Below are 14,677 nucleotides of genomic sequence, written 5' to 3'. Positions count from 1 at the left end.
CTCCTTTGCGATGGCCACAAAAAAATCACTCCTCAACTGTCCTCCCTTCATCCATTCCTGGTTTGCCTAGAGGAAGCCTCACCTCTTTCTTTCCCAGGAGATGATGGTCATCCCAAGAATCTCCGCTGCCTCTTCAATGGTGTTGATCGCCTCCTGTGTAGCTGGGAAGTACGGCAAGAGGTCACCAGCTCTGTCTTGTTCACACTCTTCTACAAGGCTACACAGACATCAGAGTAAGTGGCCTGCCCATGGCATCCTTTTTCCCTGTGGCACCTTTTCTCCTGCGTCTGACCATTCTTATCCCTGCTGATGTCAGCGTCACCTCATTTTTCCCTCAGAGAAAAGGAATGTTTGCCAGTTCATGAGAAGAAGTTGCCCAACATCCCATATGTATTGCAAAGCTGTGAGATCAGCGTTACCAATCCCAACCATATGTGCCAGTACAACATATCTGTCCGGCCCCAAAAGGTGGAGATGCAGATTGAACCCTCCAAGCACAGTAAGACTCTCTCTGCTGTAATAAACCTGGGATTCTCTCTTAGATTTTTTTCCCATGGATAGACAACTGATCAAAAAAGAGAAAAACAGGGAGGTTGACTGACTGAGAAAAATGCTCTGTAATGATGTGTGGAGGGGATAAATAGTCGGTAAAGGAATCTTGGTACTGGAGTGTCTGACTAGCATTGATAGAGCATTGCTCTGAGGAAGCTTGTAGTAGTGGAGTGTTGGTTTGGGCTGCCCAAAGGAAGCAGGAGGATACTACTAAGGATTCATAGGTGCTGATCCATTTCTCATCACTCAATGCTAATATTTTCACTGACCCCACTGGGTTTTGAATAATGCTCTGTTTTCTTGGCACCTTGGTTGACAGGGCATTGCCATTAGGAGGTGTCTTTTCTGATGCTCTCACAAGAAGTGGTTGGAACTAATTGTTTAGTAGTGCAATGGCTCACGTTATGTAGTGTTGAAAAGTTGGAATTCAGACGTGTTTGCTCTGAGTGATGGTATCAGGAATAAAGCAAACTATTTAAGTATCCTGAGTGGAAACCTGGAACAGCGAAAACCCCATCAGATATTAAAGTCTCTGTAAATGTTGATGACAGCTGAAGTAGGTTTGAATAGTGTGTTATTCTGTAATTGCATGTGAATGATGCCCACTAGGGCTGTGCGAAGCTATGGGTGGTGATTCGATTTGGAGGAGATTCAGCCCTATTTGGTGGCCAAATCTCCGAACCCGAATTGAATCAGGGGACCAATTTAAAGGTCCAAATCAATTCAAAGCTCTCCGAATCTTTGGAAAAGATTCGAAGAGCTTTGATGATTTGGGCTGTCCCTGGTGGCTACAGCAGGGAGATGCAGCCGGACTCCAAGCTGGTAAGTACTAGGGGTGAGGGAGGGTGGAGGGGACCATGGGGGGACCCCTACCAGACCCCTTTGCTCCCCCAGCCCCCTCACAGGTGCGCCGCCTAGGCCAGCTCTGGCCCTCTAAGAAACTGCCTCCCCCTGGGACTCACCTGTCCTGCAACAGCCTCGGGCCTTCAGGGACATGTGCATAACCCCCACATGGTGTGGGGCAGGGGGGGCAGCAGGGATTGCCCCAGCCGGCAGAAGCAATGAGTCCAGGGGGTTTTTTGGGGGGGAGTGGTTTTGGTGGACAAATCTCCAAACCCGAATCAAATCAAAGGACCCTTTAATCCCTCCGAATCGAACTGGAACCCTCCACATCGATTTGGAGAGATTTGGAGAGATTTGGCGATTTGGACATAGACACAGCTTTAAATGTTTTTTCTACATACCTCAAGATAGCAGGGGCTCATGAGTACTGTGGCACATGGAGTGTCCCACAGAAACACAGGGGTCTCCCCAGCATGCTCAGCAGCAGACCTGGAAGTGGACCAGAAGCACTTCCGGTCCACTTCCGAGTCCACTGGGGAGTGCATTGGGGGGGGGGCTGCACCTCCAAAGCTCGGTGACTGGTGCCTTTTGGGTCTGGGGGGGGCACCTGGGGTCCCCCTGTGGCTGATCGCCGAGCTGGGAGGGGTGCAGGGACCCCCCCCAGCACACTCCCTGGCAGACCCAGAAATGGCTCGGAAGTACTTTTGGTCCGCTTCCTGGTTTGCCGCTGAGCATGTGGAGGGCCCCCCTGCAGTCCTGCGGGATGCTCCACATGCCCCAGAATTGCAGCATTCATGAGCCACACTGGTACCTTGAGGCATGTAGAAAAAACATTTAAAGCTGTGTCTGTGTACAAATCTCTGATTCTATGAATTAGTGACGAATCTTCAGATTCAGATTTGGCCAAATTGAATCAGGGACAGTGATCTGAATCAACAAATCAAATCACTGTCTCTGATTTGGGCTGAATCCAAATCAAATAGGGCCTGCTTCACATACCCCTAGTTACTGAAGGCCCAGAATTAATTCTGGCAAAGGAATTAGAGCTTTTCAAGCAAAAGAAGTAACATAGTCCTGGATGAAATTTATAGATGGTGACTGGTGGTCTGACATCATTGGCATAGCAAAGAATCAGACAGAAACATTACAGGACAAATGACTTGAGACAGAAAGGCATGTAGAGGCCAAAGTTAAAACCTGCATTTGGAGCTGTAGACTCTGTGGAAAACAGCACAAGCTGAGACTATCCAAGACTTTCCAAGAGTTGGCTGTGCTAGATTGGGCAAAGAGGACAATAACACCATTAGCTCAGAGGAATTCTTGCCAGGAACAATGGACATGTTGCAGTAGACTATGAATACAGTATCACTCCAAATCCCAGAGGGCCAAGAAATATCTTAAGCAGACAACAGTCAAAACAAGCACTAATGTGTTTACCACCACCAAAGAGAAGCAGTGGTGATGAGCAAGGACCCTGGATTTCTCTGATAAAAAAAAATCCCCAATTTTCAGATTAAAGAAAGTAACCTAAAATCCACATTTTTTGGGTGATTAAAATGAAACACCACTAAAATATATATATATATAGTGATATTTCATTTTAATCACGCAAAAAATGTGAATTTTGGGTTACTTTTTTGAATCCTAAACTAGGGGATTTTTTTTTTATCAGCGAAAACCAGGATCCCTGGTGATGAGTCACGGGAGAGTTACAGGACACTTCAGAGACTAACTGAACACTGTTCATTAGTGGAAGTTACCTATCTGTCAAACATCTCAATGTACTAATCTTCATTATTAATTGGTCATATTCCCATAGTTAGCTGGGGAAGGACAATATGAGGAACTATGCCTTTAATAGGTTCTAACAAGAGCCCACTGGATGTGGTTGTTAGGTTGTTTAGAGCTTATAATACCCACTGCTAACAAAATACAATCTCTGCCAATAGGCTACTTACTGGCAGTGGTGGTGCTGATGTCTCAGGGGGAGACTTGCAGGTCCATGTACCAGTGCAGGGTACTTCAGAGAATAATTGCTGTTTTCCAGTTACTGGGTGTGACAGAACACCTTTGGTACCTGTCACTTTAAGGGCTTTGAGTTACAGCAGGGCACCTGGCAGGTGCAGGCCAGCCCTGATGAGGCAGTCACATGACCCAGCAAGAGGTCATGTGATTGCAGGGGAGAGATGAGCAGACTACATTTTAGCTCAGGCTCTCAAGGCTGGGCCAGGAGTCTGGTGCTGGCAACCAGCAGAACAACTTGTGGTTGGGCAGCTGCTCGGGAACACCTTGGAGGTAAGGGCAGGAGTTATAGGGATGGCAGGAGGTTCCTTATCCTGGGTGTGACTTGAAACTACACCTTGCTGGGGAAGGATGGCCTGGTGGGGCTGCCTGTGCTGGGGCAGCTCCCCAGAAATGCCAGACCAGTTGCCTTCCCAGTGAAAGGCAGGTAGGGGTGCCTTATAACCCTAGCCCCCACTACTCAGTGGTCTTAGAGCAGACAGTGGTGCCAGGCATACCGAAGGAGAGGCACCTGAGTCCCTGGGGGTGCAAGACCCCAAACCCCAGGAAGAGGCATAGAATTGGTCCCAGTGAGGGGTTAGAGAGTGGCCCCAGGAAGGGGAGCAGAAAGAACCTAGTGCCCAGTGAGGGGTTAGTGGCTTGAGTTGGCCTAGTTTTGTGCAAGGACCATCACCCATAAAGTAGGCTGCAGGAGGCACCTGAAGGGCTGTAGGGGATTGCCCTGAGTGGAAGTAGGCAAGCCTGATGGCTCGAAGAGGCCGCTCAAGAAGAGCAGGGCATGTTGGGAGAGGCCCAGTGAAGGGTGGCATGAATGAGGCCCTGTGAGAGGGGGCAGAGTGAATGAGGCCCTGTAAGAGGGGGCAGAGTGAGTGAGATGAATGTAACAGGCCCAGCAAGGGGCAGAGTTTGACCCAGCTTCTGGCCAGAGCAGCTAATAATTTTGGCTGCCATCTGTGAGGCATGGAACACAGTAAGGGGAGGTCAGAGCCATGTGTAGACCCCATGGTATGAGGGCATTAAATGGGTAGCCTCCTGCTTATTGTATTATTGAATAGCAAGTCATGGCAGACAAGACAGGGCAGCTGCCCTGGACAGAGGGGTGGGCTGGCACTGTAACTGGCCACATGATCTTCCCCCGTCTCACTGGGTTGCACATATGTTTCAAATTCTGTAATATCTCAGTGTTGCTCTGTAACATTGTTTGGCTAGAAGAGGAAGGCATAGGAGGAGGGAAAGAGGAAAAGGAAAATGTGCTTTTAAGAGAGCTGCATCTAGTTGTTAGGTTGTATAGAGCTTGTCTTAGAGCTGATCAGTATGATACCTTGCAGGTAGAGTTCTTGGCTCTCAGTGATCTCTGAAGAAAGTTGGTATGGAATGAGCAGGTAGAGAGAGATGTGCCAGGTGGAAGCATTTTCATTAGCCATTCTTGTCCTTCTTCAGACAAAATGCAACTTGGTCTTGGTAGCCACCCAGAATGCGTAAAAGCTGGAGGAGTGAAAAACTGGGTAAACAGGTAAAAGCTGGAGTGGGTAGGAAGATACTTGGACATGGGTATGGGGGTACATGGCTAAAATGTTCTTTGTCTTCTAGTTAAGGTGCCAGCACCTGTCAACCTGACAGTGACAAAAACAGAAGACCAGGAGTATAAACTGAGATGGGTAAAACATGCCCTACGATATACAGGCATAAGACAGACCTATGAAGTCTTGTACTGGAAAGCAGACCAGCCCTTGGAGGTAGGTGATTGTGGTGCTGGGTGACTGGGTCTCCTGGGAGATGTTGGATAGGAATGATAATTTTTCTTCCCCTCTTTGATCCATTCTCCTTTTCTCTCTTCAGCTTGCCAAGCCCAACAGAACCAGCACTGATGAGCCCTATTTGGTTCTTCTCCAGGACAGTTTGGAGCCATTAACATGCTATAGGGCAAAAGTACGGGCAAGGGTGCGTGCATCCTCCTCCTATAATGGCACCTGGAGCGAGTGGAGTGAGGAGCACACCTGGAAAACAGACCATGGTACCTCTGACATGGTGTTCTATGTCAGGGATTTTATTGAGAGAGTGGTGTGGTCCATAGGGGAAAAGTCCCCTGGGATGGGGCTTAGGGGGAGCCATGGTTTCCCTATATTAAATCAAGCAAAGATCCTTCCCAGAGGTTCCTTACTCCTGGCCCCATGCTTTAATTGTTAAATATGGGGTATATTGGAATGGGAGCCATGGATGTGAGGATGCTGCTAAAGGACAGCGTGAGAATCAGGGGTTGGTAGTGAGTGATCAGGATGAGGAATGACTCAAAAAGGACTGTTGTCTGTGATATATTAAAGTGTCTTGCATCAGTCTGAGCTCCACTTCTCCCAAGCAAGGTGAAGATCAGTTGGCCGTAACATTCCCCCCTATACACACGGGTAGTTTTTCTCTATACTGCAAACCCTGGAAGTATCAAGGTAATTACTGTTAAGGGGCATGACACACAGTGATTCCTAGTGAGCAAAGTTAACCTGAAAGTGGACGAGGAGGCAGGGTGAGAAATGCATGAATCTAAGCAGAAGAACGAAGAGCTTTCAAGTAAGAGGTGTGACCAAATACATTTGCAGACTTTCAAATGTTGATTTTTTTTGTGTAAGTTTGCGCAAGTGTCCTGGAATTATAATAGCTGTGGTCTCTATCTCTTTCTTTCTCCTTCATGTTACTGATATGTTCTCTCATTCTTAGGCTTGCTCCTTTTTAGTCTAAAAATTTAATTACTTTCTTAATAGTCCTAACAGGGGGCTGGGAAGAGTTGTCTCGGTAATTTTTTCTCTCTCTCCTTTTTTGTTCTCAGTTTTGGCACCATATGTACTCATATGTATTGCCATATTCTTCACCATCATGTTGGTAGCAGTCGGCTGGTACAGCTGTAAATATCTTCTCAGGTAAGTCTGTACTGTTTGGTGAAGGGATTTTCCGGGGGCCATGGCAGAGTGAGTGATCCTCCATGATCACCTTAGTTCAGCCCTGGGGTACAGCAGGGAGCTGTATCTGTGACTGGAAGATGGGGTTAGTGCAGTGTCCTGGAGGCTCGGTGCCTCCATGGTGTTATGGTGGCCCAGGGCAAGGCTGTGTGCTTGATGCAGCCTTTGCCTCCCAGCATCCACAGACCATGTGCCAACTCTGCATCACTGTTGTTGTTGTTGCAGCAAGAAGAAGAAATGGGAGGAAAAGATTCCCAATCCCAGCAAGAGTCAGCTGGTGCAGGGCTTCTTCCAGGTAAGAGGGGGCTGCATGCTGCAGAGTTGCACCTGGGAAGAGGGAGGAGGAAGGAGGGCAGGCTGCCTTGGGCCTTCCTGCTAGGGGAAGCAGCCAGTCTGGAGTCTGCCCACTCACAACCCCCAGCTGGCGGGAATTGCTGAGGATGCTGTGGGCAGAGTGGATACTGCAGACAAGGCCTTTGGTCTCTCATGTCTTTCACCGTGCTTCAGTGGTCAAATCTGAGGTTTTAGACTTAAAGGGTCCCACCGCCTCCCCACACACAGTCTCCCTATTTATTCTGCAGTATTTCTTCCCCAATCTGTATTTTTATTACCTGTTACTGGGTGAACCTCATGAGGTGAAAGAGGACAAAAGGATCTATGCAAGCTTCAATGTCCTGTGCTCAATTATTTTTAAGGGTAAAGATCTTCTCCCAACATTCACATTTCCCAGGCAGGATCAGCATAGTGCTTGATTTTTTTGGACCCAGGGTAGGCATTGCTCCTATGGGCTGTGGAGGGATAAGACAGTTGGATGAGTCATCATCATCCTGCCCCAGCCCATGGAACAGTCCATCTCTTTGATAGGCATCTGGCTGGGGTCATCTGACCCCAGCACTCTTTCCTGCCCAGGGCAGGGGGTCAGACTCAATGATCTGTTGAGGTCCTTTCCAACCCTAGCATCTATGAATCTATGACACTTGACTGATCTAGGATGATGGAACTTGTCTAGGTTCCCTTGCTGAAGACAATCCCTCCACTCCTCTCCTCTCCCTGAGCTTGTTTCTGGCAGTATAATTCATCCCTGATGCTTCTGCCAGATCTGTCTGTGGTCCTTTCCTTGGTCCTATTTGTGTGGTGTCTGTGTGCCCCACAGTCTTTAATAGTTTTATCCTCATACTGCCTTAAAGAGTGGAAGTCTGTGAAGTCACTTATCCAAGGCCACGCAGGAAATTTGAAGCAAAGCATGGACTAGGCAATGATCCTAAGCATTGTGGGTCACCCCTCCCATACTCATATGCACAAATTTGTCCTGCAGAGATGAAACAGCCATCTCTACAGGACAAGCTTTCAATACTGTGCTGGACTATAATCCCACTTTCATTATCCTAGCTATTTTTGCCACTGTGTATTACTTTGCACAGCTGGACTTCCTCTTTCTCTCCTGCTGATCAATCTCCCAATGCATTTAATCCTGCCTGGAGAGTCTTTGAATTTTGTTAAGTTCTACCTAACTGAAATAAGGTGGTTTCATCAGCAAACTTCACCACTTTGCTGCCCAAACCTAGCTCCAAAGAAATAACACTTTTTTTTTTTTTACATAGAACACGCTCCCAAATATAATATACACCTTGTTTTTGAAAGGTAGACTTAAGAAAAAAGATAGATATAGCTATAGATATATATTTTGTGTTCCAGGTCAAATTAACCAAATCAGTTCCAAATCATACTGACTGAGCAGAACTCAATCATTCCAAAAACCATATCGACTGAGCAGGCAGAACTCAATCACTCTAAACACTGTGTATGGTGCTACAGCTGGGGAGCATCCTTCATCCCACACTCTCACCCAGGGACTTCAGATACTCCAAAACCATTGGCAGGCATCCTACATGCAGGCTCAGTCCCAGAGGTCTTGGGATTTGGATGTCCCCATCTGCACTTGATCTGAGCCAAAAGGCTGAGAAGCGATAGATATATGATTTTGAAAAGAGCTGAAGAGTCTTAACTAAAGAGGCTGTGAAATAGAGAGACCAGGAGCACACAGCAGAATTACCCTAAGAAAGGTTACCTTGATTAGAGGAACATTTAGACCATTTAAAAAGAGAAACAATTGTTGACACCTGTAGAGTGAAGAACTATGAGCAATTGACTCCCTCAGCTGCCAGAACAATAATACCACAGCTGCTGCACTGTAGAGCATGAATCAAACCAGGGTATTTCCAACCCTAGGGCAGCAAATCGGCTTCCAGGCTTAACATGTGCAGCCCCAATTTGGGGGACTGATTTTTGGAGAAAAGGCATGTGTTGTAGGTGAGAAAATATGGTAATTCATACTGGGTCTAGGACTGACCCTTGGGATAAGTCGCTGGGAACCTCTCTTTGCTCAGAGGAGCAGCTGTTTCATAATGACCAGCCATTTCTGATCACTTAACTTATTTGGAAGCCAAAATTGGACCTTCTTCTTTACCCCATAGTTTCAAATGTCACTTTAGATGTCTTTTCTTATCCAAAGCTTTCCAACACCCAGGACACAGGGTGGGCTATCACTATGTTGTTATGATTTTTCTGTCTCCTGCCCCTACCAGCTGTGTTCCCCATAGCCTCTGCAAGGCAGAGCTGCCATTGCACTAAGTAGCAGCACCTGCCTACACAGTTGCTGCTGACTCCTTGAGTAGAACTGCCATTACACACGCTCCCCGGCATGACACACAGGGCAGAGACGGGCGATGTGGAAATGTAAGAAAGAAAAAATAGACTTGGCAGAAGCACCAGGAGCAGCACTTACTTTGGTGTATGCCTGCCTGCATCTAGGGATCTTGGCTCTCTCTTGCTATCAAGGGATCTCTGCTTCCTGAGGATGTGCTGCCACTGTAGTTTTTCTTTTCAGAAGGTATCATTAAGAAATCAGCTGCCCAGCAGCCTGCCAGACTTCAACAGGGAGAACCATTTGGTGAAGGAGCAGGCCAACTCCCTGCAAGTGCTGGATGGGTGAGTGAACATTGTACTGATGAGTTGGTGATCGTGCTCTCCACCATGTCCTGAGTGCCCCCAGGATCTCAGCATGCCTGGTGATGGCTGCTTCTATCAGGGAGGAGGTGTAGCAAGAGGCTTGGTGTGCTTGCTACTTTTAAGAGAAGGCAGACTGCAGATGAAGCAGTCTGCAGGTGCTGCAGGACGCAGTCAGGCATCCCATGATCCAAAAGGGGGCTGGGCTTGCAGGATATAAGCCCAGAGCCTGAGCTGGAGTGGGGGTCTAATCCTGACAGTCAAGATGCGAGGACTTTCTGGGCATCAGGGCTGCACCCGGGCTCCTGCCATCACCTGAGCTGGGGTAAACAGACTGGTGGTTTAGGCACAGAGACAAGGGGAGGCAAGGTGGTTTCAGTTGGCCCAAAAGTGGGGCCGGGGCCCAAGCGGTAGGGGCCAGGGCTGAAGAGCAGGGCCATAGCCAAATGGTCGTGAGAACAAGGAGGGTCAGGGACCCATAGCCTGCAAGGTGAGAGGCAGAGTCAGGGACTCCTAGCCCAGGAAGGGTGAGCAGGGCTAGGGAGTCTGGAGGTCTCAACTGACCTAGGAGCAGGGCCAGAGCCTGAGAAGAGGGATCAAAGGCCGAGGAGGGCCACAGCTGGAGACCATCAAGGTCAGGGACTGACAGCCCAGAGAAGGGTGGAGTCAGGGCCAGGGGCCCTGTGCCTCAGGGACCCAGGGCTGTACCCAGGAGTAGTCAAGTTGGGGAAGTACCCAGGTTGGGCAGAGAGAGACAGCTAGATAGCAAATGGTGACATCAGCGAGGTATAGGCATGGTATAAGGGGCATTTGGGGCCATGTTATAAGCCCTTAAAGCAAAATAGAGACACTTGAATACCAACATGGGATTGGGGATCCCTGGGGAAACCTCCTTTTCCAAAGATGTATGAACAAGAAGGCAAGACAGGGGAGGTGAAGGGGAGTTAGTCTGAGGAGTGAGGGCAGAATAGGGGTTGAGTGGCCACCAGTGGGGCATCATGGCCTGTTACAGGGGGTGGAACATTTAACTCATGTTTGACCTCAGCATGTCCTCTGTGTGGCCATATGGAGACATCAGTGAATGGATGTGCAAGTTCTGGGTTCTACTACACACAGAAAGATAAGGAAAAAGCATGGCCCTCACATTATCTTGGCTACCCCTCTGGAGACAGCTTTGCATAAATGCCCTTGGTTTCCCAATCTGGAAAAAGTCATGCATAACCCACCACCATAAACTAACCCATATCCTGCCTCCTCTTATCAGGTGGACATGACAGTCTTTCTTGCTCTTGAAGCTGATTCTGGCTCTCATAGTATAAAGGAGCCATAAGGGAAATGCAGTGGCCACAGGAGCTGTGTAGGGTCAGCAGAAAACTGCCCAGTGGTGCCAGTCCCACAGCTCTGGGTTTGGGGAGCTGCAGAGGCAGAGAGAGGATGTGGACTTAGTGTTCCAGCCAGGGAAGTTAGAATAAGTTAGAATAACCCCTGGGCTCAGATAAGAGTTCTGTCTTTTAGGGAGCAGGTGCCCAGCTATTTTTGGTGCCTTGGGTTGGGCATCTGACACCTCTAGGCGGGCTTGGGAAACATGAGCTATTCAGGCTGTTTGTTATAATCTCTCTCTCATCTTCCCTGCTCCCTCCCTTCATCCAGCTTTTTGTTCAGGGTCAGTAAGATCCTTGTGGCAGGGACACTTTATTCTCTAAACATTAGGGCTGTGCCAAGCTTCAGTCCCTGATTCGATTTGGTGGATATTTGGCCCAAATTGGTGGCCGAATCCCCAAATCCAAATCAAATTGGAGGACCCTTAATCTCTCTCAATCAAATCGGAACCCTCCGAATTGATTCGGAGAGATTCAGAGATTCAGACATAAAGGCAGCTTTAAATATTTTTTCTACATACCTCTAGGCAGCAGGGGGGCTCTGAACACTGTGGTGCTGGGGCACATGGAGTGTCCCACAGGAGCACTGGGGGCTCCCTAGTGCACTCGGCAGCAGACCCAGAAGTGGACCAAAAGCACTTCTGGTCCACTTGCAGGTATGTTAGGGAGCACACAGAGGGGCTCCCCTGCATCTGCCCGGCTTGGCGACTGGTGCCTCCTGGGTTTGAGGGGGCACCTGGAGTCCCCCTGTGGCTGATCACCAAGCTGGGGGGGAGGGGGAGGAGGTGGTTGGAGGGATCCCCCTGCATGCTCCCTGGTGGACCAGAAATACTTCCAGTCCACATCCGGTTCACTGCTGAGCACGAGGAGGCCCCCGCCACATCCCTGCACTCCTGTGCGATGCTCCATGCACCCCAGCGACCATGAGCCACGCCTGCTACCTTGAGGTATGTAGAAAAAACTTTAAAGCTGTGTCTACGTCCAAATTGCTGATTCTCCAAATCAGCATCAAATCTTCAAATTCAGATTCAGTTGAATCGAATCGGGGACAGTGATCCAAATCAACAAATCAAATCACTATCCCTAATTCAGGCTGAATCCAAATCCGTGTCAAATGGAGCCCACTTCGCACACCTCTACTAACCATGTCTGTGAAGTGCCAGGCAGTAGGGCTGTGCAAAACGGCACCATTCTGTTTTGCCTTGAGTTTCGAAGTTTCGACAGAACAGCTTTCTGTTTCAAATTTCGTTTTGATTCAAAACAGCTGTTCCATTTTGCTTCATTGAAACAGTGAGGCTGTTTCGACGTTTTGCTAGATTGGACTGGGGGCGGGGAGTCAGATCAGCTGGGCTGACTTTCCACCCTCCGCACTACATCGGACCGGTGATGTGACTCCCCATCCCCCTGCACTACATTGGACCAGGGATGGGGTGTCAGCCCCCAGTCTGATCTAGCTCTGGGGATGGGAAGTCAGCCCAGTTGGGCGTCCCCTGCTGGATCTTGCACCAGGGATGGAAAGACTGACTTCCCCATCTCCAGCGTTATGGTCGAAACATTTCGACGTTCAAAACGTTTCAACTACCTCGTTTTGTTTCGAGACTGCTTCGATGCCCTTTGTTTTGCTTCGATTTTGCTGTTTCAACCTTGAAATGAGTCAAAACAGCGTTGAAACGAAATGGCCATTGAAACTTCACACAGCCCTACCAGGTAGTTATGCAGCTACATAAATGCAGAGGTTGGTGATCACATTCTCAAAAGGGTGACAGGCAGCTTGGTCCATGTACCATGGGAATGTGGGAATCCTCACTAGTCCACGTAGTCCAGGGTCATGTCACCACAAGACAAGAGTGCTAGATGCTCCAGAAAGAAGTGCAGGAAACCCTGCCATGCAGGGAAAGATTCTTTCTGCCCCCCAGAAGCAGTGTTGCCAACTCTCATGATTTTTGGCATTGTTCTTAAAGTCGGCGCTTCAGGAATGTGAAAAACTTTCCTCTTTCTTTTATATATATTTGGAAGAGCTAAGTTGTTCACATTCCTGAAGTGTTGACTTTAAGAACAATGCCAAAAGTCATAGGAGTTGGCAATACTGCAGAAGGTTCTCTGCTGCCACAGCTCAGCTCAGCTCAGTTCAGTGCTGCTCAGCGCCTGTCCATCTGCAACATCTTCTGCAGGTTACCTCTCCTTAGCACCTGATTCCTTTTGTTTTTTGTGGGTTTTTTTTCTTGACTGCAGGGAGAAGATTATTTCAGCAACGTCCCCAGGAGCTGAGGCATCAAAGACTAAGTTGTCTTATATTGTGCTAGACCTAAAAAACCAGCATCAGTTTTCTCCAGTGTCAAGTCCTGCTTCACTTCCTTCATCCCCATTTGATAGCATCTCAAATCAAAGTACCAGTCAGTCCTCCTCACCAACACTGCTTACCAGTGTTGGTGCCACTAAAGCAGACACTGCCACTCAAAAGCCTACGACCCACTTCAGTTATAATGGCCCATACTTGTTCTTCCCTTCTGGTCAGTCGCAGACCAATACCCACCAGGACCTTGGAGCTTCTCCAGTGAGAATAAAGGAGAACCCAGTGTCCCTGGAGTATGTGTCTGTACCACAGAAGGGCTGTTTCCAGTTCCCACTGTTGCAAAAGACAGGGGCAACTCACCTCCATCCTTTTGCATGTTTGGACCAGAAAGAGAAGAAGCATCCAGTTGCGGAAGGGCAAGATGCATTACAAGACCAGCCAGTAGGTGAGGAAGGGGTGAAAGAGAAAAGAGAAGGTCAGAGGTCACCAATTGCTGTCCCCGTTATCGGCTCCTCTCAGAAATGCCCATTGGGGTACATCACCACTGAAGGTCTGTGCTTACCTCCAGCAAAAGAATCTGTTAGTCTCTCACCTTCCCTAGACCCTCAGGAGCAGATGCTCACTACTGCTGGCACATTAACTTCCAACTCCCAGCTGCCCCAAGCCACGGATTACACCTCCAGCCCAGCATTACCCTCTGGGAGGTCTGGTGTCTCACTCCCAGTTCCAGTTCAAGCATCAGACACTCCTCCTGGATCACAGCAGCCTGAACTGGGGAGCAATATAACACTCCCACTCGGCCTCCCCAAATGCATCAGCCTTTCCCCCTCTGCTTTACTGGAGGGGGTTGCACAAGAGAATGATCTGGTCACATTTAACCCTGATGGTGGCAGACCAGTTTTCCTATACCAAGTGGGTGAATATTGCTTCTTCCCTGGCCTCAAACCCAGTGAGAAGACCCCCCTGAGTCAGAAAGCCTCCTTAGCCAGTAAGCTTTCAGAAGACAGTGGGGTAGATGGAAAGCCTGTATGTGATGGAGGATCCACCAACAGCAATAGAGATGATGCACTTTGCATGCAGGCCAGAACTTTTCAAAGCCCAGAAAACTGATGATTACTTTGGTGGACAGCAGCCTGCTGTGAGGGCCAGGGAACTGTGCTAAAGCTGAGAGGGTGGGAGGGGACAGACAGATATCAAGACACTGGGTGACTGAATGTAACTGCAGCTTTCAAGGAATATCAATTCTGTTGTGTTCCCCATCGTTCTACCATTGCCACATGGGAGGAATGACAATGGGCAGTTCTTCTCCTCAGGTCTCTGCACTTCCAAAATGGATGAAAGATTTCAAATAGCACCAGCTCCTCTTCTATACTGGGTGTGTCTGTATGTGCATTTACTGCGCAGTAAGTGGTTTTTATGCTGGCATCTACATGTGCAGGCATTATAGTGCAGTAACACTGTGTGTGGACTGATTTGGGATTAAAGTGAGTCCCAAGTCAGTTCACACAAACAGATGTAAGACATCTACATGTGCCTTACTGTGCAGTAGCTAGTCAGGTGTAAATTTGCTACCTGCATCATACAGGTAGCAAATTTGTGCCTAAGTCAGCTAAGTTGCTGTAGTTACTGCATAG

At 48.5% G+C, this 14,677-nt stretch overlaps 1 protein-coding gene across 5 annotated transcripts in view; it reads left to right on the top strand.

Moving 5' to 3' along the window:
• CSF2RB (colony stimulating factor 2 receptor beta common subunit) overlaps nucleotides 1-14,455 on the top strand; it is a 45,338-nt gene extending 30,883 nt beyond the window's left edge. For 3 of the 5 annotated variants that reach the window (XM_019515279.1, XM_019515278.1, XM_019515282.1), the window contains 8 exons: nucleotides 98-233; nucleotides 339-499; nucleotides 5,008-5,153; nucleotides 5,257-5,431; nucleotides 6,236-6,326; nucleotides 6,591-6,660; nucleotides 9,253-9,353; nucleotides 12,983-14,455. In XM_019515279.1, the coding sequence (XP_019370824.1) occupies nucleotides 98-233; nucleotides 339-499; nucleotides 5,008-5,153; nucleotides 5,257-5,431; nucleotides 6,236-6,326; nucleotides 6,591-6,660; nucleotides 9,253-9,353; nucleotides 12,983-14,153 (2,051 nt within the window). In that variant the 3' untranslated portion in view covers nucleotides 14,154-14,455. The remainder of the gene's footprint in view (nucleotides 1-97; nucleotides 234-338; nucleotides 500-5,007; nucleotides 5,154-5,256; nucleotides 5,432-6,235; nucleotides 6,327-6,590; nucleotides 6,661-9,252; nucleotides 9,354-12,982) is intronic. The other 2 variants (XM_019515280.1, XM_019515283.1) reach the window with 2 other exon arrangements.
• The last annotated feature ends 222 nt before the right edge of the window (nucleotides 14,456-14,677 follow it).

This window comes from Gavialis gangeticus, unplaced genomic scaffold (genome assembly GCF_001723915.1).
Source record: "Gavialis gangeticus isolate Ggan-Ray unplaced genomic scaffold, GavGan_comp1, whole genome shotgun sequence".
Lineage (NCBI taxonomy): Eukaryota > Metazoa > Chordata > Crocodylia > Gavialidae > Gavialis > Gavialis gangeticus.
Note: the sequence above shows the minus strand (reverse complement) of the source record. Positions and strands in the feature narration are given on the sequence as shown.